At 43.5% G+C, this 27744-nt stretch overlaps 1 protein-coding gene across 2 annotated transcripts in view; it reads left to right on the forward strand.

Annotated features, from left to right (window-relative positions):
• Window positions 1-1136: 1136 nt before the first annotated feature.
• The window catches only part of GOLPH3 (golgi phosphoprotein 3), a 38989-nt gene continuing 12381 nt past the window's right edge, over window positions 1137-27744 (forward strand). For both annotated transcript variants that reach the window (XR_008447736.1, XM_054054097.1), the window contains exon 1: window positions 1137-1554. Coding sequence is in view for 1 of the 2 variants with exons in the window: in XM_054054097.1 (XP_053910072.1) it covers window positions 1345-1554 (210 nt within the window). In the remaining variant the exon portion in view is untranslated. The remainder of the gene's footprint in view (window positions 1555-27744) is intronic.

Here is a 27744-nt window from a genome sequence, read left to right on the forward strand (position 1 = left end):
TGTCTGACCTGGCATTTGAGGGAAGGAAAGGCTGTAAACAGAGGTGGTTACAGAAGAAGACACATCTGCTCAGCACAGACCATACTGAACACAAGACATTATTCTTTATGAAGAACGAACAGTGTCCAGAAAAACACTCTAAAACAACATCATGCTATCAGAGAAAGGAACCACGCCATCAGACGTGCAATCCATGGTTTCAGTACAGGATGTGATTGAGAGCAGCCCTGCAGAGATGGACTTTGGAATGCTGGTCTATAAGAAGCTCAACATGAGCTGGCAATGTGCATTCGCAGCCCTGAAGGCCAACTGTATCCTGGACTGCATCAAAAGAAGTGTGGCCAGCAGGGCGAGGGAGGTGACTCTGCCCCTCTATTCCGTGTGAGACCCCACCTGAAGTACTGTGTCCATGTCTGGAATCCTCAGCATAAGGATATGGAACTGTTGGAACAGGTCCAGAGGCGGGCTACAAAGATGATCAGAGGGCTGGAGCACCTCTGGTACGAAGACAGACTGAGAAAGTTGGGTTTGTTCATCTTGGAGAAGAGAAGTCTCCAAGGAGACCTTATAGCTACCTTCTAATACCTGAAGAGGGCCTTCAAGAAAGCTAGGGAGGGACTGTTTACAAACGTTTGTAGTGATAGGACTGGGGGCAGTGGGTATAAACTGGAGAGGGGCAGATTTAGACTGGACATAACAAAGACTTTCTTCACGATGAGAGTGGTGAGGCTCTGGCACAGGTTGCCAAGGGAAGTTGTGGCTGCCTCATCCCTGGAGGTGTTCAAGGCCAGGCTGGATGGGGCCTTGGGCAGCCGGGTCTGGTGGGATGTCCCTGCCCATGGCAGAGGGGTTGGAACTGGATGATCTTTAAGGTCCCTTCCAACCTTAACTATTCTATGAAATAATCCGGTTACCTGGACGAACTCTACCTTAGCTTCACTCAAAATATTCCACTTCCTGCAGCAGTAGCTGTTCCTTTCAGCCGCCCCCTCAGCCCCAGCCACCACTAACGGTCCCTAACGGCGATAACGGCCCTTAACCACCACCCCCCGCAGCCATTTCCGGCGCGTCCCCCGCGGCCATTTCCGGTCCCCTCCGCCCGCGCCCGTCGCTGCCACATCCCCGCTGACGTCACCGCGCGGCGCCATATTGGAGCGGCAGCCGCCTCCGCCAGCCCGGGCGCCGCAGGGGGGGGACGTCGCCGCCGCTGCCGCCACCCCCCGCCCGCTCCCCATGCCCGGTGCCGATAGGGCGGAGGCGTGAGCGGCTGCCGGCCCTGCTTCTTCGCCACCGCCTCCTTTCCCCCCTCCCCCTCCGTCCCCTACCCTCCCGCCGCCTCCAGCCATGACTTCCCTGACCCAGCGCAGCTCCGGGCTGGTGCAGCGCCGCACCGAGGCCTCCCGCAGCGCCGCCGACAAGGAGCGGGGCGCTGGCGGAGGCCCCGAGGACGAAGACCGGAGGGACGAGTCCGGCGACGACGAGAAGGGCGATTCCAAGGAAACGCGGCTCACCCTCATGGAGGAGGTGCTGCTCCTGGGCCTCAAGGACCGTGAGGTGCGGCTGGGGCGGGGGGTGCCGGGTGGGAGCGGGGTGTCCGGGGATGTCTGAGGCGGCACTGCTTATTCATGGAATAGTTTGGGTTGGAAGGGACCTTAAAGATCATCTAATTTCACTCCCCCCTGCCATGGGAGTGAAACACGTCCCATTAGATCAGGTTGCCCAAGGGAGCCTGCAAAGGGGGGAGCCGGGAACAGAGTGCCTGAGGGGGGGTGTCTGAGGGGGTACCGAATATTTGGCGGCTTGCAGAGCGGAGGAGCCAGGAATTAGGCTTCTGAGGGGGTTTCTGAGTGGGTGCCGATTAATTGGGAGCTTGCGAAGTAGGGGAGCCAGGAATAGGGTGCCTGAGGGGTATCTAAGGGGGTACTGGTTATTCGGGAGCTTGTAAAGGAGGGGAGCCAGGAATGGGGTGCCTGGGGGGGAGGGTTATCTGAGCGGGTACTGATTGATGATTCGGGAATTTGCCGAGGGGAGGGGTAGCCCAAGGAGTGTGGAGTTGGAATGGGGGCAAGGACGCTGATGAGGATGGGGACTGTGATGGTGCTGGAAATGAAACAGGCTAGTGTTTTGGAGGAGGTGCGGAAGGAAGGGCGCTTGGATTTTGAGGAGAGAAAGCGTGGTAGGGCGTCTGGATGGGGGGGATCCGCAGAGGAGGTGTTTGGATCGCCCTTGGGATGCGGAGTCTCCAGAGTGCAGCTCTCGTTATTTGTAGCGTCTTAAGGAAGGGAGCGTAGGCAGTGGGGGCGTGACAGGGACCTGGCAATGACGGCTAAGGCCTGTGGTCAGCGCTGGTGGTTGACCTGGAGGCCTGGGTAGCTGCCTGGTATTTGCATTCTGTCTACAGTTTTCTTCTACCTCTAAGGTGGACGATTTTTCTGCTCCTATATATTACATTTTGTTGGATGCAACTTTGTGGTACTTACGGGATTCTCCGGTGCTTTACGATGCTTAGTAGCCCCCTCCTAAGATTTTCCAGGCTAATGCTCGTGGAAAATGTTTTAAAACTGGGGGAAATACATGTGACAAAACCAGGCCTTGAGTAATGACAAGCGTGTTAAAATGAGGAAATGGCATAATTATGTAATTCTGTGTTTTTACTGAATTTGTAGCTTAATTGTTTCTCATGCTTCTGTGAATAAGTCATTGAGAAAGGTGTACTTGTAACAGTGTGTTAGAATTTTGTTTCATTTGAAAGTGGCAATCAATATAAAAAGCAAACACATGGCAGAAAGTGGGTCCTGTTGGGGGAACAGTTTAATTTGATGTGGTGTATGGTGAAGCATAACATGCCTTTGTTTTAGATGTAAGTTATAATATGAATTTGATTAAGTAACCTGCTCTTTTTTTTTTTTTTTTTTTTTTTAAGCAGTAAGTAAATTTATGAAGCCAGTGCATTGATTTGGGTGGCAGTCTTTTAAAACTGTGGACAGAATAATAGGGGAGGAAGGGAAGCTGATAAATTTTATGTTCTTTGGCAGTGAGTCACATCTAAGATAAATTTGATGGTTTATAATAAATAGATTAAAGAGCAATTTTCTGGTTAACATTAATTTTTTAATGCATGTGAGTATATCTGTATATATGTCTGTGCTACAATAGCATATTTTATTTCTTTCTAGGATTATGTAGTTTAGACCATATTGTAATGCCATTTTTTCAGATGGACCTTGGCATCCTGATATTCTCAGCGATGTGTCCTTCCAGCCTCTGAATCAAAGACTTGTGCATATGCACAATTCTCTTTCTACACACCTGAGTGCAGAGAAGTGTGATAAGACAAATATCTGGCAGGATTGTCTAGGGGGTCTTGCCTTGAGGAAGATAGGATAATCAAGTGATCTTTCAGCTTCCCCCCCCCCCAGGATTGTGTGCTAAATCTGTGGAATTTGTAGTTGTAGGCTCTGGAGACAACAAGGTAGAGAGTATTGAGAGTATTCACTCTGCCTGGAAAGAATATATGGTGCAAGTCTTCCTGATATATCAAAAGTTAACAGTTAACATTGGGCCTAAAGTTCCAGCTTTGCAATGGTGTATTTCAAAATTACAAACATCTGACTTTGCTCAGTGCAGCAGTGTCACATGCTCCAGGTAATATAATATTTCTTCGTATGGAAGAAGAAACTGAGTGATTACAGTGGCAGGGATGTCCATAACTCCCTTGGGATTTTGCCGTTTAGACATTAGACAAAAAGAGCAAGTGTGTCATCTTGAGGGCTGGGGGGCTCATGTGCAGAAAGTTGTAGCGTGCACCTTTTGTAAGTTGTGTTAGACATGAATCACTGGGGTTTATATTTTGATATGGGGTCTGCTTGTACCCTGAGGAACAAACTGCAGTCTATAAACCGCTTTGTCATGTTTGTCTTTTCTCTTTTAAAACTGGAAAACTTAATTTTCAAAGAAGATTTTTTTGTTCTTGTTCTAAAGATAAATAAGCTTTGCTTAGTATTTCAAGAACAACAACAAAAAATTCTTAATTAAATAAATAAGCTTATTTACTTTATGCATCTGGAAATGCTTTTTACAAAGTTTTAACTTCCAGTATAATTGATTTTCCATGGCATGTATGAGACTTCCTAATGACAGCAAGCAGAGAAAAGCAGTGTAGGGTCTGCAAAGTATAACTGAAACTACACAAAGCCTAAGGGAAGGGAAAAGGCAGGTATGTGAGCTGTCACTTCAATTGAAAGTCAGTAAATTTAAGGCTGATAACATCTATCCTGTTTATTCCAACAGGAAAAAATAATTTAGTGTTGAGTTTAAATAAAAATATTGAATAAAGGAATCTGAACTGGCCAAAGAACATATTTTCCTACAAACAGTTTCTCTAGGAAAACTCACCAATATATGCGTTGACAACTTAGCTTTCAATTTTATGAGGTGTTTTTTTTTCTGGAGTCTGAACACTGATGAATACAGCTTAGCACTATGTAAATTGTATACCAAATGTCTGGCATGTAAGGCACTACCATTTAAAATTTGTAAGTGTAGGTGCGAGTCTTTACTCTTAAGAGACGATTTCCCGATCCAGGCAGTGATGGACTGGAGAGTTCAATATTTCTAGGATATTGTTAGATAGTTATGTGAGTCCTGCTTTCAGGATAGTGCAGTGATTGTTAACAATCACAGCAGAACTTTTGAGTTGTTGGCTGCTTTTTGTTACTGGAGTATTGGTTCAGTGATGGGAATGTCTGTCTGCCCTAAAACAAACACTGCACACGTCAATCCCATTCTTAATGGTTCGACACAAATAACTGCATTCATACATACTTCCTGGGCATGGCCTTTCCTCCCCTGCCCGCCATCTTTGGCCCAATTAAATTGTACTTGATCTCTGTGTTCTGGTTGCTCTTTTTGACCCATGTTTTTTCTTCCGTTGATATCTTCAATGTATACAAAACTATTTCTTCCTTCTGATGTCAAGATAAGTTATAAGGGATGTGTGCTGAAATATGTGCATGCTTGCGTAATATGACAGATGTGGTGTCTTTGCAGTAGGTAACATACTGGAGCAAAATACATTACTGGAATTCTTTAGGGAGCATCACAAGAACACCCAGAATTATTTGGAAACCCTTAAGAAACGTGTGTGGGAAAGGGAGTTGTGTTCATACATTTAAAGTAGAGCAACAGCCTGTTGCTATAGGAATAAAAGCCACTGAAACAAAATCCTTTGTTGTATTGGGTTAAAAATAGTGTTGCAGGGCAGGTGAAAGCCACAGCAGAAGAGAGGTTGTTCAGTAGATCTAGTGAAATATGTGAAGTCATCCATTCCAAAAGCAGGAAATAGTAAATATCAAAAGTTAGTTTATTTAAAAATGGTAGCTCAGAGATGAGTTCAGGCCAGTTTTTTCTTTACAGCTCTTCCAGATGTCAGGTAACTCAGTCCTGTAGAAAACTGAGAGGTTGCTAGGTGACCATGCTCTGTAACTGTTACACTTAAGTTCATTTAAGTTTTTGTACACCTAGGAGTTATTTTGGTTTGGTTTTTTTGTTCTCCTTGTTTGGAGTTCTGTCTCGGTACACATTGGGAATCTACTCAGATACGGCAGTGCACCGTGCTACACCAATCCTCTGTACTGTGCACCCCAACTAAAATAAAGTAGCTGTAGGCACATGATGGCTACTAAGATGAAATGTTTATTTGATTTGTAATTAAATCCTCATTTGCTGGAAGAAAATTCGTATGAAGTATGCTGAAATAATTGTCATTTTTTGTGGTCTACTGCAACAGTAGATTTTTCTGGTTTTATTTACCCTTTCTTTGGTGAAGACTAAAATCTCATTTGTGAGAGTGAAGTAATGTTAGATCACTTTGCTAGGTACAGAAATTATCTTAGATCTTTGCTAGTCATGCTTGGCCTTCAGAATCTTCATTTATTGCTGACGACTTAGTGTTGTAGCATTGCATAATGTGAAGGTCTCCAGTTTACAATATTTTTTGTTGTATTGAAATAACTTATTAGGGTCCTAAGTTGCCTGCTTCATATGTGCTGCTTTGTGTTGATCAGATTAGTGCTAAATGTAGGGGTTTTATCCTTAAAAATGTGAGTGACTGGATTTGTAACTGAATTTTGTATTTTAGTCCTAAAAACATTTTTCTGAAGGGTGAAAGAAGTTTTGAAAACATTCAAAATGCGAATGGCATTTTCCCTGATATTAAGATTTGGCTTTGTGAAATTCATATTATGATGCAGAAGTCTGGAGGTTTTTTGCCTGTATAGCAAATACCAAGTTTTGAAAAGTTGTCTTCTTATCCTTTTAGTCTGTGGTCTGCCCCCCTCCAACGTCCTCCATGAAATAAGTTTCAGCTACAGCTGGGATGTCAGCTTAAAAGCACTCAAGTTTTGCTGGAAAGTTTCTGCAACAAATAAATGAAACATGAAGAAAGAGGCGTCTACTGGGAATTCACATTTCAGTTGAAGAATGATGTATGAATGCATTGAAACCTTGACAAAGATGTGCTTTTTCTCATGTTCGAGGCTTAATAACAGCAAAGTGTGTAATGTCTGTGGTGAAAAATTCTTTCTTTCGTAGTTACCAAGCTTTTTGCTCCTTTTTGTTTTTCATGTCCATACGTAAATTACAGTTCAGGAGTAGATACGTGTGGGAGGAGGAGTACCCAATTTTGTCTGATTCAAGATGTAGTAAAGGGCCTCTTCACTGTGCTGAGTTAATGCTGCTTTGAGGGTCTTTTGAGGACATGCTGTTGGAAGCAGCATTTTGGGTATAAGTTGACCTCATGTGTTGAAATGATGTTTATGTTTCATGGTTCTGCATGCAGCTAGTGTGGTTTTCCCTGCTCTTATAGCACGGCTAATGTGTAATCTGTATTATTTATTCATGGAGCACTTCGAGTGTAGTGTAGTCCCTTCTTTCATGTCGAGCTGTCTAATGTAGGGCAAAGACAAAAACGTTGTCAAAGCCTTTCTAGTGATGCTTCTCAGTTTCTTGAAATGCTCTTAAAAAACAAAGCTGTAACTCTTCTTCCTCTCATGATAGCCAGCTTTTTTTATTGAATAATTTGCATGAAGTGTATGTAAGAAAGTATGGCTGTTATTTGCTAGAAAGGAAGTAATCATGGAACTGAAAAGTAACGTTTTATATTAAAGAAAAAGTGGTAGTATTTTAGGTGGTCTTTGATCTTAAAGTAGCTCAAGTACTGCGGTGTTTATCTCAGTTAAGCTATGCTTAACGGTCCTTCTTTGCAAGGCTAAATCGCCCGGGCTGTAGTGTTGTAGTCAGTATGTTCAAGAGTTACTTTCTTACTCGCAGAGCAAGTAATTACCGGGGGCACCTATTCAGATCTGTGTTGAGTTACTGGGGGAAGGGAAAGGTAGCCTGAAGTAAATGTGTCGTTCTGTGTCCTCTGCGTAGACAATATTCTCAGTCTGTTTTCTGGCAACTTTTAGTAGAGAAAGGAAAAAAAAAAAAAAAAACCAAAAAAAAACTTATTTGCCACTTTAAACTGTTTTTTTCCCGGCTTGCAGACAGTTCTTAGATCAATGTCAGTAATTTATTTTCTTTCAGAAATATTCATAAAACATTACTGTAGAATGAATTTGCATACACTTCTCAGATGTAAAAATAACAAGCCTACACATGAAATAGTGGACAGCTGCTCTCATCTGAGTGCACTGTATGTAAGGAAACCTGGATGAGTCTAATTGCAAAGGTGTGTGGTGCTATGACTAAGCTGTTGTCTGGGTGCAAACCAGTATTATGTGCTCCAATTCTTTCCCACCTCCCCCAGTATATCCTGTACTACACTGCATTTCAACCCTTTTTATTTGTTTGTTTGTTTTTCCTGTTTGTGATGGACTGTTAAGATAATGAAATAGTGTGGCATGTAAGGTGGCTCTTTATAATTGGAGAGGTGCTACACTCATAGCTTGTTTATTTGTAAACATTACTGGATTTATTCATCACATCAGGTCTGTTGGGCTTTTTGCATGTCTTTGTGTTGCTCATATTCTTTTAAGAACTTGTAAGCTGCTTATTGCTGTACACTTTCTAGTCATGTGTCTTATTAGATAGTATTGTGTGGTTGTATTATTTATAGAGTCCCTTAGCTGCTGTGCTAGATGTCTTTTGTATTTGGGCTGTACCATGAGGTTGTTGTTCAGCCAGTCATTCTTGTACGGCACAACACATTGCACATCCATTTTTTTACTTCATTAGACACTTGACTTTGGCACTTCCACATTCGACAATATCTACTACCATGAGAAGATTCAATATGTATTATGTTGCCATTTCAGTGTGTCATCTGTGTTGTGCAGTAGAGGAGGCAGGTATGACACTTAATGGGTAGGTTGAGGTAAATGCCAGGTGAGTGTTCAATCTACAGTAATCACTTAGGAAGTCGTAATTAGAGCTATTTTACCAGTGCTGGTTATTTAAGTGGGACTTCTGCTTCAGGATCTACAGCCTGTGGCCACGACTTTCAGTTTACAGTTAAAACATGCTAAGTACTTAATGGAAAAACTTGTTCCTTTTAATGCAAGGAGAAGTGTTGACATAGCATTATTATGAGGTAGACTTTCTTGAAAATTGTTTGCACCGGGGCAAGTAAAACAACTGAGAGACCTGTTCTGAAAAAAACAAACCAAAAGGAAAGAAGATGAAGTTTAGACAAAGGAGAGAGAAATCTCCACTCTTCATGTACACTTCATTTTTTTCAAACACCCAAAGCATGACTCTGTAAATCCATCCACATTAATGACCAGATGCAAATCCCTGAAAATGAAACATCGTACAGCTCCGTAATTTGAAACAACACAGCATTTTACATAGTGTTTAAATAGTGACTGTTGTGGAAGAAAAGGTAGAAGAGAGGGATTGCTGTTGTATTTGGGAGCAGATGCAGTATGTTTGTAAGCCTGGAGGAGCAAAATGTGGCCAAGTTAGTGAAACTTCCACCTGTTCTTTAATCAGCCAATATGAGACCTTCTTTGTTTGTATTGGAAGGACATACCGTATTTAGGTTTTTCTTAGTGTTTTAAAGAGTAGTGTGCTGCAGCTGGCAGAGATTGTGTTAATTTTCTTCATAGTAGCTGGTATGGTTCTGTGTTTTCAATTTTTGACAAAAACACTGATGGTAACACACCTGTGTTTTATCTGTTGATAAACAGTGTTTGCACAACCTGAAGGCTGGCTCTGTTTCTCTCTCTGCTCACCCACAGTGAGTATGCTGGGATGAGGGACAGGCAGGAGAGCTGACCAGAGTTTACCAACTGACCAGATGGATACCCCCTGCTGAATAGTGTCATGGTCAGCAATAAAAGGGAAGGGGATGGGGTGGGTAGGTGGGCATTGCTTGGAGACTGGCTAAGGGTCAGTCTGCTTGTGGGAGGTGGTAGGTGAGGGTTTTTCATCATTTGGTTTTGGTTTGGGTTTTCTTTGGTTTTGCTCTTCCTGTTCTCTCCCCTCATCCTGCTGGGGGGGCGGGGATTAGGGAAGTGGTTATGTGGGCCTTAGCTGCCAGCCAGGGTCAGCCCGCAACTACAAAATACTATATGTGTGCAAGGTTTGTGTTGTAAGCTTCTGGTTGTCACATTCGCACAGAATGTGAGTTATTTTTCTGATCCTGCTATATTTGCTTATTGCTGTGGGAAGATTTTTGTTTTGAGTGAAATATCTGATGTGGAGGATTTAAGCACCAGTTCCTTAAAATAAATGTCAGATTTTATATTCAGTGACAATAGGCGGTAGTGTAGAAATCGATCTGCAGGTTATGGAACAAATTAATTACATCTTTATTTGGCATAAAGTATAGTGAATAGAGATTGGACCTTGATGGAAGGTGGCTTTGTGAGAGCCATGCAAATATTTGAAGTCATTATCTCCATGCACATACACTTAATCATGCTGAAAGTTAGGCTTCTAAGTTTGTCCTTTCATTCCTAAATGAACAGTCGAACTCCTAAGTGTTGGTTTGTTCAGGGATCTCATAAGGGTTCAGCAGTATGCATGTGTTAGTTGCCGCCTTCTCAGCAAAATTATCATTTTAGAGAAGGATGTGTCTGTATCGTGTATGCATGTGTAAGTGCTTCAAAAGCTGGGCATTAGCATTTGGCTTTAGTGATCTCGTAGTCAACAGCAGTTGCTGTTTGTTATTTATTCCTACATGCAGTGGCAGGTTAATCAAATACCTGACAAGGATCTTGACAATCATACTGTGCTTTGCAGAATATGTGTACTTACTTTCCTAAAGTATTTCTAGTGTTTGGCTTTCGGAGCGCTTCAGAGATTTTCCTCACAAACGTATCTTCTGTTTATGACTAGACTGCAATTTATATTCTAGTAAAATGGCTAATGATTTCATTTGCATCAGAAGAGGAAGTCAGGAGGGACTGCAGTCGTACATCAAAGTCCCCACATTGTAGTATTCCGATAATAAACACACACTTCTGCACTCTGGCCTGCTTTTCTTTCTTAAACAGATACTGATTTTCAAAAGTTCTGTAGATCAGGAGGTATCATTCGATACTCCTGCAACCGTCTGGGTTGAGAAGGTGATGGCTTGAAAGGTAAGATTTGCCACAAAGAGCGAGGTAGGTGTAGGTTGGAATAGACTCTTAGTCTAACGTGAAGAGGATGAAGAGGAATTCAGTTGATTTTAATTCCAAATGTCATGAAGTTTGGATGTTTTCCCTTTGTTGCTTGAGAAAATTTGGAGTATTCCTCAAGGAGGTATCTTGCTTGAATATTTTGAATATTCACTAGTTCTGGGCATGTTGTTTTTAGCTTTCAGTTATTATTTTCAAGTGGTGACTGGGAAAAGGGACAAATGTCTCCTGAAATTTTGTCTTCAGGAATGCATTTTTATTTTTTCTAATTGTATAGATAGATAGAACTGTATTTCTTCTACTAAGGATCTGAAATTCCTTTGCACTTACCAGCTACTTGAAAAATATCTCAGTTTTGGTTATTACATATGTTATGTGTCTACACACACACAGACACACACGCGCGCGCGCCTTTTGCGAATTCATTCCTGTCAGGTGTAGCTGGGTCATGTCTTTAATAAAAACTCGTTTAAAACATACTAATCTGGAGAAGCAGTGAACATCAAAATCTGAAAGATAGTGCACATGAAAACAATGCTATCAGAAAAATGGATGGTTTGTCTTTTTATAATTTTCCTAGTTAATCATAAATGTTGTTGAATCTTATTGCTGTCAAAACAAAAAAAAAATTTGTATTTTGGGGTTGCTTGTTGTCTCAGAACCTAAGCATGAGAAAAAAATTGAGCATGCTCTCAGGTTACTGTTGTTCTTGTATTCCAGAATTATGGAAACTTTTCTTTTCTCTTGTACTATTTGCTCCATAGAGATTGAACTATTATTGAAGAATTATTTGAGCAAGACCTTAACTCGAAACATTATATTTTCAGATGAGTATCAATAGGATGGGGTGAAACCGCACAGTTCTTTGGCAAAGGAAATTGCTAGACAAACTGTCATAGAAGCTGAATTTGGTTTTGTGATTTAATCTGTCTGACATTGTGCAGTACTGTAATGTCATGGAGTATAAGATTTTCTTGAAGGTAATAAATCAATAGCTCTTAAACTCAATTGGTATGTGTATTGAATATGTATTAGAAAGTACCAATGAAGCTCTCGGTCCTTAAAGCATATGCGTAATTTAACCATGTTGGCTTTTCTTGTTTGAGACTTACTCACTGTTGGCTACTGTAACTTCTGTGCTGTGGTTACGTTCATCCTCAAGTAGATTAAATTACAATACCCTGCACTGGAAAGAAAAGAAAAAAATATTTTTCATACACTGAAAGTGAAAATGGATCAACTCATATCATATCTGTGGTGAGAGCAGCCTAATTTCCCCTTAACAATTCAAATAATTTTGGACATTCCAAGCTGTCTTTGGTAAATATTGCAATGAAGCATCTCTTTTTTTCTCCTCTTTCATCTTTGTTTTCTATTGTTTGCATTTCCCCCCAACTTCTTTTAAGTACGATTAGTTATGTTAGTAAAAAGACTTGTAATTGGTTCTTAGTGGAGTTCAATGTGCTTTTACAGTCTACGGTTACTTGAATAGCTGAATCAAAGCTTTACAGAAATCTATATAAGGACCTAGTTGATGGGGGAACAAATGCTGGCTGGCTGCACAAGTGGGTCTGAGGGCTTCAAATTATCAGAGTAAATATAGAGTTTGTTCTCCTAGTATTGACCAGCATTTCTATTTGTCATTGAGAACTTGAAAACTTAGTGGGCTTCTTATTTTGTGTTCATTTTTACAAGACTTGTTTGTTTATTTATCTGTTGAGAAGCTTTTTGCAACATTATGATGGAAGAAAAAAAATTAGCTAACTTTTTTTTTAAAACTGTACCTTATTTGTAATGTAAGAATTTCCTGCTCTGAAAAAGGATGCGGTTGAAGTTTTTAGGTTTGACTGAACAAGTTGGGTATAAGATTTGTTGAACAAATACTTTTACAGAATATATTGAATATTAAATTCAGTACGTTGACTTCATCTCCTTTTGAGAGATTCAGAAATTCTATTAGTTGTTCTGCATAGAATGATGATGTTCCTAAATACTGACATTTAAAGAGGTTTTTTTAAAGAATCAATAGTTCTATGAGAGTAACTCAGTTACTGTCCCAGTTACTGACTTTGACCATCCCAAGATTTCTGCTTATAGTTACATTATCACAAAGAAGAGATTTACTTACCTGCAACAGTGTCTCTCTGTCTGTCTGTCTCTTTGTCTGTCTCCCTCCGTCTCTCCGTCCATCCGTCTCTCTCTGTCTCTCTGACTCTATCCGTCTGTCCATCTGTCTGTCTCTGTCCGTCAATCCATCTGTCCATCTCTCCTTCTCTCCCTCTCTGTCCGTCCGTCTCTCTGTCCGTTTCTCTCTGTCCGTCCGTCTCTCTCTCTGTCTGTCTCTCTGTCCATCCATCCGTCCGTCCGTCTGCCTCCCTCCCTCTCTGCCTCCCTCCCTCCCTGTCTCCCTCCCTCTCCCTCTGTCCGTCCCTCCGTCCGTCTGTCTCTGTCTGTCTGTCCCTCTCTCCGTCTATCTCTCCATCTCTCTCTGTCCGTCTCTCTGTCCATCTCTCTCCGTCTGTCCGTCCATCTGTCCCTCTGTCTCTCTCTCCGTCCCTCCGTCAGTCCGTCCCTCCGTCAGTCCGTCCCTCCGTCTCTCTCTGTCCGTCTCTCTCTGTCCGTCCGTCTTTCTGTCTCTGTCTGTCTCTCTGTCCGTCCGTCCATCACTCTCTCTGTCTCTTGTCCGTCTCTGTCTCTCTCGCTGTCCATTTGTCTCTGTCTCTCTGTCTTTTTCTCTATCTATCCGCCCCGTCTGTCCACCCCGTCTCCATCTCTCCGTCTGTCCGTCTGTCTCTCTGTCTCTATCTGTCTGTCTGTCCGTCCGTCTGTCCGTCCATCTTTCTCTGTCTCTCTGTATGTCTCTCCGTCTTTCTCCGTCCATCTGTCTTTCTCCCTCCCTCCGTCTTTCTCCCTCCCTCCGTCTTTCTCCCTCCCTCCGTCTTTCTCCCTCCCTCCGTCCGTCTCTCTCTCCGTCCGTCCGTCTGTCCATCCGTCTGTCTGTCCCTCTCTGTCCGTCCCTGTCCGTCCGTCTGTCTGTCTCTGTCTGTCTCTCTCTGTCTCTGTCTGTCTGTCTGTCTCTCTGTCCGTCTCTCTCCATCTCTGTCTGTCTGTCTCTCTGTCCGTCCGTCTCTCTCCATCTCCGTCCGTCTCTCCGTCCGTCTCTCCGTCCGTCTCTCCGTCCGTCTCTCCGTCCGTCTCTATCTATGTCTCCGTGCGTCTGTCTCCATGCGTCTGTCTGTCCGTCCGTCTGTCTCTGTCTGTCCGTCCCTGTCTGTCTCCATCTGTCCATCTGTCTCTCTGTCCGTCTCTCTCTCCGTCTCTCTGTGTCTCTCTCTCTGTTTCTCCGTCTCTCTGTCGTCTCTCTCCGTCTGTGTCTTTCTGTCTCTCTGTCTATCCGTCCATCTCTCGCTGTCCATCTGTCCGTCCCTCCCTCTCTCTGTCCCTCTCTCTGTCCGTCCTTCCGTCTGTCCGTCCGCCTGTCTATCCATCTGTCTCCGTCCGTCCCTCTCTCTCTGTCTCTCTCCGTCCATCTGTCTCTCTGTCTCTCTCCGTCCATCTGTCTCTCTGTCTGTCTCCGTCCATCTGTCTCTCTGTCTGTCTCTCTGTCTGTCTCTCTGTCTGTCTCTCTGTCTGTCTGTCCGTCCCTCCCTCCGTCCGTCCATCCCTTCGTCTGTCTCTCTCTGTCTCTCTCTGTCTCTCTCTGTCTCTCTCCATTGGTCTGTCCGTCCGTCCATCTGTCTGTCCCCGTCCGTTTCTCTCTCTCCGTCTCTCTCTCCGTCTCCATCTGTCTCTGTCTGTCTGTCTCTGTCTCTCTGTCTGTCTGTCTCTCTGCCCATCCGTCTGTCTCTCCGTCTCTGTCTCTCCGTCTCTGTCTCTCTGTCTCTGTCTCTCTGTCTCTGTCTCTCTGTCTCTGTCTCTCTGTCTCTCCATCCGTCCATCTCCCGCCGTCTGTCTGTCTGTCCGTGTCTGTCTGTCCGTCCCTGTCTGTCCGACCCTCTCTCGGTCCGTCTCTCCCTCCGTCCATTCTTCCGTCTCTCTGTCCATCCGTCTGTCTGTCCATCTGTCTCTGTCCATCCGTCTCTCTCCGTTTCTCTCCGTCCATCTGTCTCTCTGTCTGTCTGTCCGTCTCCATGCATCCGTCTCTCCCTCTCTGTCTCTCTCTCTCTCTGTCTCTCCGTCCATCCGTCTGCCCGCCCGTCCCTCTGTCTCTGTCCCTCTGTCTCTGTCCCTCTGTCTCTGTCCCTCTGTCTGTCTGTCCGTCCGTCCGTCTGTCTGTCTCTGTCCATCTCTCTGTCTGTCCTTCCGTCTCTCTGTCCATCTGTCTGTCTGTCTGTCCATCTATCCGTCTCTCTTTGTCTCTCCCTCCGTCTCTCTCTCCGTCTCTCTCTCCGTCTCTCTCTCCGTCTCTCTCTCCGTCTCTCTCTCCGTCTCTCTCTCCGTCTCTCTCTGTCCATCTATCTCTGTCTCTCTGTGTCTGTCTGTCTGTCTCTCCGTCCCTCTCTGTCCATCTATCTCTGTCTCTCTGTGTCTGTCTGTCTGTCTCTCCGTCCATCCGTCTCCCGCTGTCTGGTCTGTCCGTCTGTCTGGTCTGTCCGTCTGTCTGGTCTGTCCGTCTGTCTCTCTCTCTCTGTCTCTCTCTCTCTGTCTCTCTCTCTCTCTCTGTCTCTCTCTCTCTCTCTGTCTCTCTCCGTTCGTCTCTCCGTCTGTCCTTCCATCTGTCTGTCACTGTCCGTCGGTCTCTCTCCCCTTCTCTCTCCGTCCATCTGTCTCTCTCTCCGTCCATCTGTCTCTCTCTCTCTGTCTCTCTCTCTCTCTCTCTGTCTCTCTCTCTCTGTCTGTCTCTCTGTGTCTGTCTCGCCGTCTCTGTCTGTCTGCCTCTCTGTCCGTCTCTCTGTGTCTGTCTCTCTGTCTGTCTCTGTCCGTCTCTCTGTCCGTCCAACCGTCTCTCTCTGTCTCTCTCTCTGTCTCTCTGTCCATCCGGCTCTCACCGTCCCGTCTGTCCGTCCATCCATCTGTCCGTCCCTGTCTCTCTCCGTCTGTCCGTCCCTGTCTCTCTCCGTCTGTCCGTCCGTCTCTCTCCGTCTGTCCGTCCGTCTGTCTCCGTCTGTCTCTCTCTCCATCTCTGTCTCTCTCCGTCCATCTGCCTCTCTATCTGTCCGTCCGTCCCTCCGTCCGTCCGTCCCTCCGTCCGTCCCTCCGTCCGTCCGTCCCTCCGTCCGTCCGTCCCTCCGTCCGTCTCTCTCTCTCCGTCCGTCTCTCTCTCTCCGTCCGTCTCTCTCTGTCCGTCCATCCATCCATCTGTCCGTCCCTTTCTCTCTCCGTCTCTCTCTCCGTCTCTCTCTCCGTCTCTCTCTCCGTCTCTCTCTCCGTCTCTCTCTCTGTCTCTCCGTCTCTCTCTCTGTCTCTCCGTCTCTCTGTCGTCTCTCTCTGTCTGTCCGTCCGTCTGTCTCCGTCCATCTCTCTCTCCGTCTCTCTGTCTTTCTCTGTCCATCTGTCTCTCTATCTGTCTCTCCCTCCGTCCGTCCATCCCTTCTCCGTCTGTCTCTCTGTCTGTCTCTCTCCGTCTGCCTCTGTCTGTCTCTGTCCATCCCTCCGTCCGTCTCTCCGTCCGTCCGTCTCTCTCTCTGTCTCTCTCCATCGGTCTGTCCGTCTGTCTCTCCCTCCGTCACTGTCCGTCCGTCTCTGTCCGTCCCTGTCCGTCTCTCTCTCTGTCCGTCTCTCTCTCCGTCCGTCTCTCTCTCTGTCCGTCTCTCTCTCCGTCCGTCTCTCTCTCTATCCGTCTGTCCATCCCTCCGTCTGTCCATCCCTCCATCCGTCTCTCTGTCTGTATCTCCATCTCTTGTCTGTCTGTCTCTCCGTCTGTCCGTCCCTGTCTGTGTGTCCGTCTCTCTCCGTCTCTCTCTGTCGGTCCGTCCCTCTCGGTCCGTCCCTCTCGGTCCGTCCCTCTCTGTCTCTCTGTCTCTCTCTCCGTCTCAGTCCGTCTGTCCATCTGTCTGTCCATCTCTCTTTCTGTCTCTCTTTGTCTCTCTGTCTCCATCCGTCCCTCTGTCCATCCTTCCCTCTCTCTGTCTGTCTGTCCGTCTGTCTGTCCGTCCCTGTCTGTCTGTCTCTCTCTCGTCTCTGTCTGTCCATCTGTCCGTCTCTGTCCATCAGTCCGAGTCTGTCCATCTATCTCTGTCTCTCTGTATCTGTCTATCTGTCTCCCGCCGTCTGTCTGGTCTGTCTCTCTGTCTGGTCTCTCTGTCTGTCTCTCTGTCTGTCTCCGTTCGTCCCTCCGTTCGTCTCTCCGTCCGTCCTTCCATCTGTCTGTCCATCTGTCTGTCTCTGTCTGTCGGTATCTCTCCGTCTCTCTCCGTCCGTCTGTCTGTCCATCTGACTCCGTGTGTCTGTCTCTCTGTCTCGCCGTCTCTGTCTGCCTCCCTCTCTGTCCATCTCTCGCCTGTCCGTCCTTGTCTGTCTCTGTCCATCCTTGTCTGTCTCTGTCCATCCTTGTCTGTCTCTGTCCGTACGTCTCTCTGCCGTACGTCTCTCTGTCCGTACGTTTCTCTCTCTCTGTCTCTCTCGCCATCCATCTGTCCATCTCTGTCCGTCTCTCTGTTTCTCCGTCCGTCCGTGTCTCTCTCCGTCCATCCGTCCCTCTGTCTCATTCTGTCCGTCCCTCTGTCTCATTCTGTCCGTCCCTCTGTCTCATTCTGTCCGTCTGTCTCTCCATCCCTGTCTGTCTGTCTCTCCGTCTGTCCATCCCTGTCTGTCTGTCTCCGTCCGTCTCTCCGTCCGTCTCTCCGTCCGTCTCTCCGTCCGTCTGTCCGTCCCTGTCTGTCCATCTCTCTCTCCGTGTCTGTCCATCTGTCTGTCCGTCTCTCTGTCTGTCCGTCTCTCTCTCTGTCTGTCTCCATCCGTCCCTCTGTCTGTCCTTCCATCTCTGTCCGTGTCTCTCTGTCTCTGTCCGTCTGTCTGTCCATCTGTCAGTCTGTCTGTCTGTCCGTCTGTCTGCGTCGTCTGTCTCTCCATCTCTCCATCTCTGTCTTTCTCCGTCTGTCTCTCCGTCTGTCTCTCCGTCTGTCTCTCCGTCTGTCCATTTGTCTCTGTCCGTCCCTCTCTCTCTGTCTGTCTCTCTGTCTCCGTCTCTCTCTCTGTCTCTCCGTCCGTCTCTCTCCGTCTGTGTCTTTCTGTCTCTCCGTCCCTCTGTCCGTCCCTCCGTCTGTCTCGCCATCTCTGTCTGTCCATCCCTGTCTGTCTGTCTCTGTCTGTCCTCCGTCCGTCCATCTCTGTCTCTCCGTCTGTCTGTCTCCATCCATCCGTCCGTCCCTCCGTCTGTCCGTCCCTCCGTCTGTCCGTCCCTCCGTCTCTCCGTCCGTCAGTCTGTCTCTCCGTCCGTCAGTCTGTCTCTCCGTCCGTCTGTCTGTCTCCGTCTCTGTCCGTCCGTCTCTCCGTCTCTGTCTCTCCATATCTCTGTCCAACTGTCCGTCTTTCTGTCTCTGTCTGTCTGTCTCCATCCATCCGTCTCTCTCCGTCTCTCTCTGTCTGTCCATCCGTCTCTCTGTCTCCCTCTCTGTCTCCCTCTCTGTCTCCCTCTCTGTCTCCCTCTCTGTCTCCCTCTCTGTCTCCCTCTCTGTCTCCCTCTCTGTCTCCCTCTCTGTCTCCCTCTCTGTCTCCCTCTCTGTCTCCCTCTCTGTCTCCCTCTCTGTCTCCCTCTCTGTCTCCCTCTCTGTCTCCCTCTCTGTCTCCCTCTCTGTCTCCCTCTCTGTCTCCCTCTCTGTCTCCCTCTCTGTCTCCCTCTCTGTCTCCCTCTCTGTCTCCCTCTCTGTCTCCCTCTCTGTCTCCCTCTCTGTCTCCCTCTCTGTCTCCCTCTCTGTCTCCCTCTCTGTCTCTCTCTCTGTCTCCCTCTCTGTCTCCCTCTCTGTCTCCCTCTCTGTCTCCCTCTCTGTCTCCCTCTCTGTCTCCCTCTCTGTCTCCCTCTCTGTCTCCCTCTCTGTCTCCCTCTCTGTCTCCCTCTCTGTCTCCCTCTCTGTCTCCCTCTCTGTCTCTGTCCGTCCGCCCGCCTGTCGCTCTCTCCGTCGCTCTCTCCGTTGCTCTCTCCGTCGCTCTGTCTTGCTCTCTCCGTCTCTCTCTCTTCCCCCCTCAGACTCATGTAAAGACACTGAAGTGCACTTACTCTTTTGTCCTGTCCTACTTCTGTTTCTTGGCACCTCCATTTAATTGTATAGCTTTACATGCGTATCCAAGAGGATCTAGTCTTTCTGTTGTAGAACAATACTGATTACGGATGTGTTTGGAATTAATAAAATGAACCTTTTAGGTCAACAGAAAGATTGAAATTCTATGCTAAAACTTAATATATGATAAATCGATACTTTTGTTATCCTTTATATATACATATTTGTATTTTACCCTTTTGGTTTTGGGAACAGCTTTAAAGTGGTGTGTTGTGCAAGTTCTTCAGGTGATTCCAACTGCTTTCAAAAATTCCAAGCAGTTATGCTAATTATAGAGAGACTATGTAAAGGGAACATATTTTTTTTTTTCATGATTTAATAATTCTGAAAATTGTATAATTCTTATCTTTTGGAGGAGTATGATAGCTTCACAGTCTGCTGGTACTGTCATTAAAATCTTTAAAAACAGTGTTTGTCATCCACACTCATAACTGAATCAAATTAAAATTGTGCAGTTGCTTGCTCCAGAATTTTATGATGGATATAGGATGCAAGGGGAAGGAAACGGCAACCCTGAGGCAGGTCAAAATTCCTGTTAGCTTCTAACTTGCTGCAATGTGCCTGGACGGTGTACGCTGTTACTCCTTTCCCTTTCCCCTCCCCACCTGCCTTTCTGTAGATCCTGCAATTACTACTTGAGAGGAGCTCCTTGACTAAAAATGTGAGAGTTCTGTCACTACTGCAACCAAGTTGCCACAGCCCATTTTTCAAGTAAATTGTCTCTGCCTGTCTTTTGCAGTACATTTCAAATGTGTGACAGATGATGATGTTAGATTATTATGTTCTGTCTGTGCTTTGTGCTGGCTAATAATAGGCTAGTAGGCAACTCTGAAAGAACTTGATATTGCTTCAGAGCATCAGAAAGGGATACTGTTGCTGATTTAAATAATGTAACTTCAAATTTGTGATCATCAGGGTCCAAAAGGGAAGCTGAAGGTAGTGATGGGTATAATATAGTGCATGATACCTTAAGCATTAAGCATTTTGTATTTTCTTAAAAGATTGTGCTCACAGATGGCTTCAGTATTGGTAGCTCAATAATATATGACTTTTTCTTTTAACCATTTTATCACAATGACTAAGTGAATAGTTGTATCCATAACTATTCAGGTTGTGAAAACTATTCAGGTTTTAAAAGCAGTTTGTTCATTAAAATGTATGTTGTGACTGAAAGGAGTGCTCTTGCCTTTTACTGTCTGTCCCAAACATGTTCCTTCCCTCTCCCATACTGCCTCTGAAATGTGTTCACCTGCTTGGTAAATCAGATAAGAAAACAGTCCGTTAGCTCTCAGACACACCACTTTCTCATCTAGTTGACTACACATGTTACTGTGGGCTTGAGAAAAGAGAACAAATTTGTTCTTTGGTGAAAAAAATAGAAACTTTTGTCTTCAGCAGCAGTTCAGGCTTTGTTGCATTATTTGTTTTAGCCCTCAAATGGCTAGCAAGGAAGACATGGGAAAGGACGTACCTTCTCAAATTACAGGGGTTTTGTACAGGGTTATAATGAGGTGCTGTGACATTGGCTTGAAAGGTCTGTAAAACTGAAATTAATCTCTCAAAGGAAAGATAATTGAAGCGGTGGGCAGAAAGTAGTGGTTCAAAAGATATGCTTTCTCTGGGAAAGTAATTAAACACTGGGATGGCATTTTGTCTGCAGGGTTTTTTTCCCCTGCTTTTTCTCCTGGTGTTTCTCCTGCCACTTTAAGGACTTTGCAGAAAAGATACCCGAATTTATGTAGATACAAACCAGGAGTCTCTTTCTCAGTATTGAGATAACCACTCAAAAGTGAGCACGCAGTTTATGCTGTCCCTTCACGACACATGCTGTGTAAATGTTAGAAGTAGGCTTTTTGGTAATTGTGCCATGCAAGACGAAAATCAGTCTTATATATATAATTTATACCAGCAGATTCCTCGGTTTGTCTTCCCCTTCCCTACAAATGACCTAAACTGACTTTGAAAGGTTTTCTCCCCCAGGTTCTGCATTTACTTGAGTTAGTCCGTCTCAGGCTATGTATGTGTTGATAACTGTTCCTTCTTACTCTCCTCCTCAAAGTAGAACTGAACTCTGTATATTTTACAGGTCTCCAAACTATATTTTTATTATGCTGGTATGTAAATCTGGTGAGAGTGATTAATTGGACCTGGAGATAATTGCCCTCAGTAACTTCCCATCTTGCCAGCAAGCACAGAATGTTTTCCAGTATGCTTGTCATCTGTGATGTCTGAGAACATACCATAAAAATAGTCTGCCATATATCAGAAAGAATAGATGGCAAGGAAGAAACCCTTGTTTGGGAAAGCTAGATGCTTGTTTGTGTATAAACAAAACAATGGTTTTATGTCTCAGAGCTTTTATATTGCTACCACCAACACAATATTTGAATGCTATCCATGCAGAAGCAATAAAAATAATAGTGAACTCCAGAGTCTGGGAAATCTAATTTGTCTTTCAGCCCCCAAGCAGAACTGGTTGAATTTTTTCCTCTGAAGTATTCTTCTAATGGAAATTCAGAATTTACTGTTCTAAAAGTAAGAGCTTTCTCTAACCTAGGTTTGTCTCCTAGCTGAGAAACCCTGAAGTTAGGAATTTCATGTTGTCTTGATGGAATGCAGAGCTGTAATCGTTGTTTGTCTTGGCTTTCTTCGCTTCCAAGTTGGCCAGCTCCCCTTCTGATGGGACTACCATGGCTGGAAAGTGTTCAAACAATAATGTTTCTGCTGTTTCTACATGAAGTTTCAGAAATTGCATGCTTCACTAAATTTTGAAATCTTTTATTTATCTTTCATAAAAGAATTCAGAATGGTGCGAGGACAGGAATTCAGGGGTTTGGTGATCTCTCTCCTTCAAAAGCTTTCTCTTTAGTTGTTGTGTGCATTTCTGTTTGGTTAGGATTGCTTTTAAGTGAGGTTTTAAGGGATTATATAAAGTCTGAATATAAAATGAAAAGGCTTTTAGGTTGGGCAGTGTTACATGCATTATCTCAAGGAAGCTCTGCTGTTGTGGTTCTTCATAAATGTAAATGCACTGAGTCAGGCCAAAACTCTGACCTAACACTGACCTCTAATACTGAATATGAATCTGTGCGGACCTGAGGGTCGGCCTGAGGAGCCTGTTCTTGCTAAAATAAAGACTTTGTTTTTTGGTTAACAAGCAGCTTCAGCCCACAGTCTTCGTAACTATTACATGGCTTTATGATGCTCTTTTAAAAGAGTTACAAAGCTAATTGCTCTTTGCCCATGGCTCTGTGTTCTGTAATCTTGTGGCGCACTAGGTTAGATCAGGGAATGCATTGGCAGCTAGTCTACATTGTGCTATACAATGCCCTGTAAGCAGGTGGCCTTAACCAGGTAGTTTAGCATAATGCTTTTTTATTGACATGTGTATCATGAAGCCTCAGGACTGGAACTCCGCAAGTGCTTCTTTTCCTTCCTTTTGAATCCTGGAGAGTTTAATGGATTTTTCAGTCTTTCCTGGTCTGTGTCAAGTATAGTGGAACTGCTGATATTTACTCTGAGTTAACTGAAGAATTGGAGGGAGATTGTATATTTAAGTGGGAAGAGGTTTTTACAAACACTTATACGTAAAACAAAATATTCCAAGTAAAAGATAACCTGATCTTGTAGGAGTCTTTTGTACTCAATTTTATGAAGGTTGTATATTTTTTAAGACTTCTCACTGTAATCCATTAAAGATAATTTCTCTGTCAATATTTTGAGGTACTGACTATAAATGTAAAATGGCATCTGCAGTTCAACTGTATTTTTTTCATTGCTACTGCTGAGTGGCTTTAATTTTGCTTGGGAAACAGGAAATACTAAGGTTTGTTTGGGTGCTATCTTTTTGTGTGGCGGTTTGTTTTTTTCTGTGGGGTGATGATTGTCTGAAAGCTGAGTAGTTTCATAGAGTTTCATACCATAGTAGTTTTGGAGTTTCATACAATTTTTTAAAGCAGCATTGATTGTATAGAAATCACTAATACACTTGGCACTTAACTTTGCCAAATACCTGTACGTGGTCTGCTGGTGTTAGAATCCTCTCATTCTGACTTCTTATGTACTCAGTAAATTAAAGTGGTCATTACTGCAATGTCTTTTGGGATCAGAGCTGGAAAAAGTGTTGTCTGTCTTCTATTAAGATCATTTCTGTGAGTAATCTTTGAGTTACAAAATCTTTTGACTAATTAGTGGTTTTAAATAGCCAGAAATTTAAATCTTGAGAGTCTTGAAAAATCGGAGATCAGTGTATTCTGTAGAAGTATACTTTAATGCTTCTGCAACAGCTCTTATTCTGTAACACTTAATGCTAATTGCTTCTACAAAATATATGAATACCCACAAAATTCAGAATACTATGATATTGTTGGAGCTAATATGTATGTGTTTTCTTTATATACATATTTTGCCCATCTAGCTATGGCTGCATGATAGCATAAACAGATGATCCTGTTAGATTTTTCATAGCTGGGGTGATAATACTTGGGCTACTGAATGACATTATTTCTTTGTCAGTAGAGGAGTCCTTGTATTTTCTAGCAATTCCTATAAAGGCTTTTTCGCAAGTCCTGACGTCATATTCCATTTTAAGTATAGCTTTGTGAAGTTTGAGTCAGATATCTTGGAGTCAAATTGGGAAAGGATATTGTCAGGGAATGACATAAAAGTTCTAAGGGACGTTGGACATTTCTGCTCAGGATCTCGTCTGTCCCTTCCTTCCTTGTGGAATGTGGGTATCAACCCTGCTTTCCCTTGCGCTCCGTGTGCCAGCATCTGTAGGAGACTGGTTCTAGTGTGTGTTACCACTGTTCTCTACACTGATCTGAGCTGAGGTACTCCTAGAGTAAGTAGGAAGAAGCTGCAAGAGCTTGTGTTTTGCTCAGCAGGACTGGACTCAGCATATTGATAAGGGTTATTCATTTGTACATCTGCTAATATAATTATGTGGCTTTGTCCCTTTATTGGAACAGAGCCAAAATTGAGAGGGCTGCTCATCATATGTTATGTAAATACTTGGCTCTCCTGTCTGCATCATCTGTGTGAACAGATTTAAGGAAACCCATGAAGGTCACAGAAACTCAGATCTTAATGAACCTGGGAGCACTAAGTTCATGTATTGTAAGTCACAGCAAGATGAGGTAGGGAAGGTGTGCCTTTGTTGGAAAGAGGGTGTCACAGTTCAGTGGTGGTGGTGAAGTGCAGCTAAAGAGGCAAGGTAAAAGCAGGGAGCTGAAGATCAGGTAGATTGAGTAACACTAAGGCAGAGGGCTGTCGTTTGGATGTGAACTATTTAATAAATAAGGGAGAGTGTCTAGACCTCTGTGAGCTGGAAATAAGGTAAGGGATGTGGGGAAAAGGCAAAAGTGAGTAAATGCCACAGGAGGTGGTTGGAGAGAAATGGTTTAATAAGCACGGATTTTGGATAAATTACTTTTTAAGCAGGAGGAGGCTCTTAGTCTTAGCCCTGTGCTTTTCCATACCTGAGTGGAAAATATAAGCTTTCAAAGTTAATAATATGACAATTTTCTATTGTAAACTTTAGTCTCATTTCCTTTGATGCTTATCTAGCAAAACTAGTTTTTACCTGAAAATTTCTAGGTCAGCTCTAATGAAAAATGCTTTTGTGCAGTGTTTGTGTAAATGAACATGACAGTTGTAAACACTGGGTTTTGATGCTCAAATCAACATAGATTTAAAGCTTAGTATTGCAAGTTATTCATAGCTTAAAGTGCTATTCTAGTGTACTTACTGTCAGATAAAAATAATTCCTTGCCTTGTAACATGTTCTCCTGTGCTGCCTAGCAACTTTAGTGGAAGATATGTTTAATTGAGGAAGATGGATATGGTAAAAATATTTAGTTTGTGAGAAAACTAGTGCTGTTTTAAGAGCATTAAATAGTGGAATGACTTGCAACTGTAAACAGTGGTCTCTGATCTTCAATCGAAGCGTTTTGAGACTGTTAGATACTTGGAGTAATGGTGAGAACAGAGTTAAAAGGTCAAATGAGATCCCTGTCTTGTTCTGTAACCTGTAACAAGCAACAGCCAGGCCATGTTCGGGGAAGGGTGTGTGCAGAATGATGACTGCTTCTTCAATGTACACCGACTTCAATTGGGTGGGAACTTCCCAGGCCATGCATGGTTTACAGATCTGTTGCTATGTGTCAGTTTTCATTATCAGTCTCCTCTGAATTTAACTAATTCTTAAATGATTTTTTTAACCTTTTGCCTCCCATTAAAAACAGTTGCATAGAAACATAGAAAAGAAGTTGATGTTTTGACTTTTCTAACCTGTTAGCTAACTTCGTTTACCACATTTCAGTCATTGTCTGTGAAAAAATTAAAAATAAATGTTTCCTGTGCAAATAGTACATTATTTATATTGCTGTTTTCCTTCTCTGTGTATTATTGGTCTCCCCTCCCCCTCGCAGGATCATTGAGTCCAACTCCAGTCCCTGTATAGGACAACCTGAGGATTCACTCTGTGTGTCTTAGGGTGGTGTCCACATGCTTCTTGAATATTGTCAGGCTTGGCGCAATGACTGCTTCCCTGGAGAGCCTGTTCCGTTGTCCCACCACCCTCTAGGTGAAGAAACTTTTCCGAATATCCAAACTAAACCTTCCCTGCACATCTTGCCATTCCCTCACGTTCTGTCATTGGTCGCAAGGGAGAAGAGGTGAGTGCCTGCCTCTTCCTTCTCTCCACCTTGTGAGGAAGATGTAGACTGCAATGAGGTCTCCCCTCAGTCTCCTCCAGGCTGAATAGACCAAGTGACTTCAGCCATTCTCATACAGTTTCTCCACTAAACCCTTCTCCAACTTTGTGGTCCTCCTCTGGACATTCTCTGGCAGCTTTATAATGCTGAGTATTATTGAGTTTGTGTCTTTTTCTTGTTATGCTGTCTGCCATTTAGAGTAGGTGTCAAGAAGCTGTTTACAGTGTTAAAGATAAAATGCCGGGAAGCAGAGCTTTCAGTTAGACCAGAAAGTTTGTGTTAATTTAAAGGATGATTAAGTAAGACTGTTTTGTTCTAAACTGACCTTCTCTGAAGGTTCCTTCAGTTGTCTGAGGTCTTTGCAGTAAGTGCCAAAAACAATCAGACCGTCTGCCTGAGCTGTCTCGGAAGATCAGTTTAATGGATTGAAAAATGCTTAGAATGACACTGACTTTCTACAACGTCTCCTTCCTTTCTGTGTTAGTAGCAGTATAATCTCTGTATATTGAAATACAGTGTTCCTTCTCTAGTGGATCACCTGCAAACTCTGAGCCTGAAAATACAGGTAAAGAAAAGAAATTAAAAAAAGGTGTTGATGCCGCATACATTCTTACTACTTCAGTGTCATCTGACCCACTATAGCATGCAGTTCCATTCATGAAGGTCATAATCTTTTTGAGCTGTCTTTCAGGATCACTTGATTAAAAACTGATGTATGGTTCTGCAGTCTCCGTCCTTGGAGGTTTCTAAAACTTGCTGAGCAACTTGATCTGACTTCATAGCTGAATGGGTTTTCAGCAGGAGGCTGTACTAGAAATTTTGTGTGGTCCCTTCCAGCCTGAATTATTCTGTGATCTTGTTTTTCTCTGCAACCCACAGCCTGTGTTCACATATATTGAATAACTAGTGGAGCAGACGAGTTTATTTCTAGTAATTGCTGCTGGGACCGTGGTAGTTAATGTCACTTCATTAAAAAATATTTAAAACTAAATTCAGTTTTCGTTGCTAAACAAAGTGGAGGAAAACAGCACTTTAGTTCTTCTCATAATAATATAACACTTTTTCATGAATGCTCTCAGAGTATCAGCACCAAGCAAAAGGTTCAGTTAGATGACTTCTGTAATGCCTTTCCAACTTTATATTTATGGCCTTTTAAATAAATACCTCTGATATATTTCAGTGATTACTTTCAGAGCTTTTGTAGACTTTTTGGAAGTACTGATCATCTATATAATACAGCTCTTTGAAGTAACTTGAGTGCTAAATGGAAACAAATATTATGTTCCTGAAAATCTAATTTAATGGCATCAATTAGTGACTGGTTTGTACGTTTATTGGGCTTCAGATGTGTGCATCTTCTGTGTCTTTACATTGTAAGCTTTACCTCTGAATAGAATAAAATTGAATTGCTGTTAATTTAAGCTGGTCTCTGTTATTGGCTGGGATAAACTTGTGACAGGGAGTGCTCTTTTCCTTTCTCTTGTTTCCAACACCTTTCTCCATCCCAAAGGTGATATTTTTCAGCAATGTATCACTAGAGGAGTTTTGCAAGGCCTTTCTGGATCAGGCTAAGTGTTTCTACAGTCATTTCTCAAAATACAAAACATTTATCAGAATTTTTTTTTCTTAGATACTTAGAAAATACGCAAGAGCTGTGTTGGCTACTCTGTAGATAAAATAGGTAGACGTGATGTGATTTGTAGAATAAGTGCAGTTTGCAGTTTTGCAGTCTGTATAAGATCAATATGTATCAGGCTTTCAAAATAAATGTTTTTTTTTTTAAAGAATTTAAATGGCAAAATAGTAGTTGTTCCAAATATTTGCTTGGAAACTCCTGTCTTTTGGGTTACTATATTCAAGGTAAAAGCTGTTCTGTTTTTGCGAATTGCCACATTTGTGTTTACAGTATATTCCGTATTTTACTTAATATCAATGATTAGCTTATTGTTACTTCATCAGTGCCTTTTTGTTTATGGATGTAAAATCATGTTAATATTTCTCAGGAAACTTGGATAAACCTGTATGATGTTGGTAATGTCAAATGCTTGATATTGTAAAAATATAAGTTTATTGTGACTATATATAAGCTGTGCTTGATATGTCACAGTTCTTGATACTTTGCTGTTTTGTTTTGTATCATTTTCCTGAGGTTTCTCTGCTCTTCCAAGAGCAGACACCAAGTGTCAG

This window comes from Cuculus canorus, chromosome Z (assembly GCF_017976375.1).
Source record: "Cuculus canorus isolate bCucCan1 chromosome Z, bCucCan1.pri, whole genome shotgun sequence".
NCBI classification, from domain to species: Eukaryota; Metazoa; Chordata; class Aves; order Cuculiformes; family Cuculidae; genus Cuculus; species Cuculus canorus.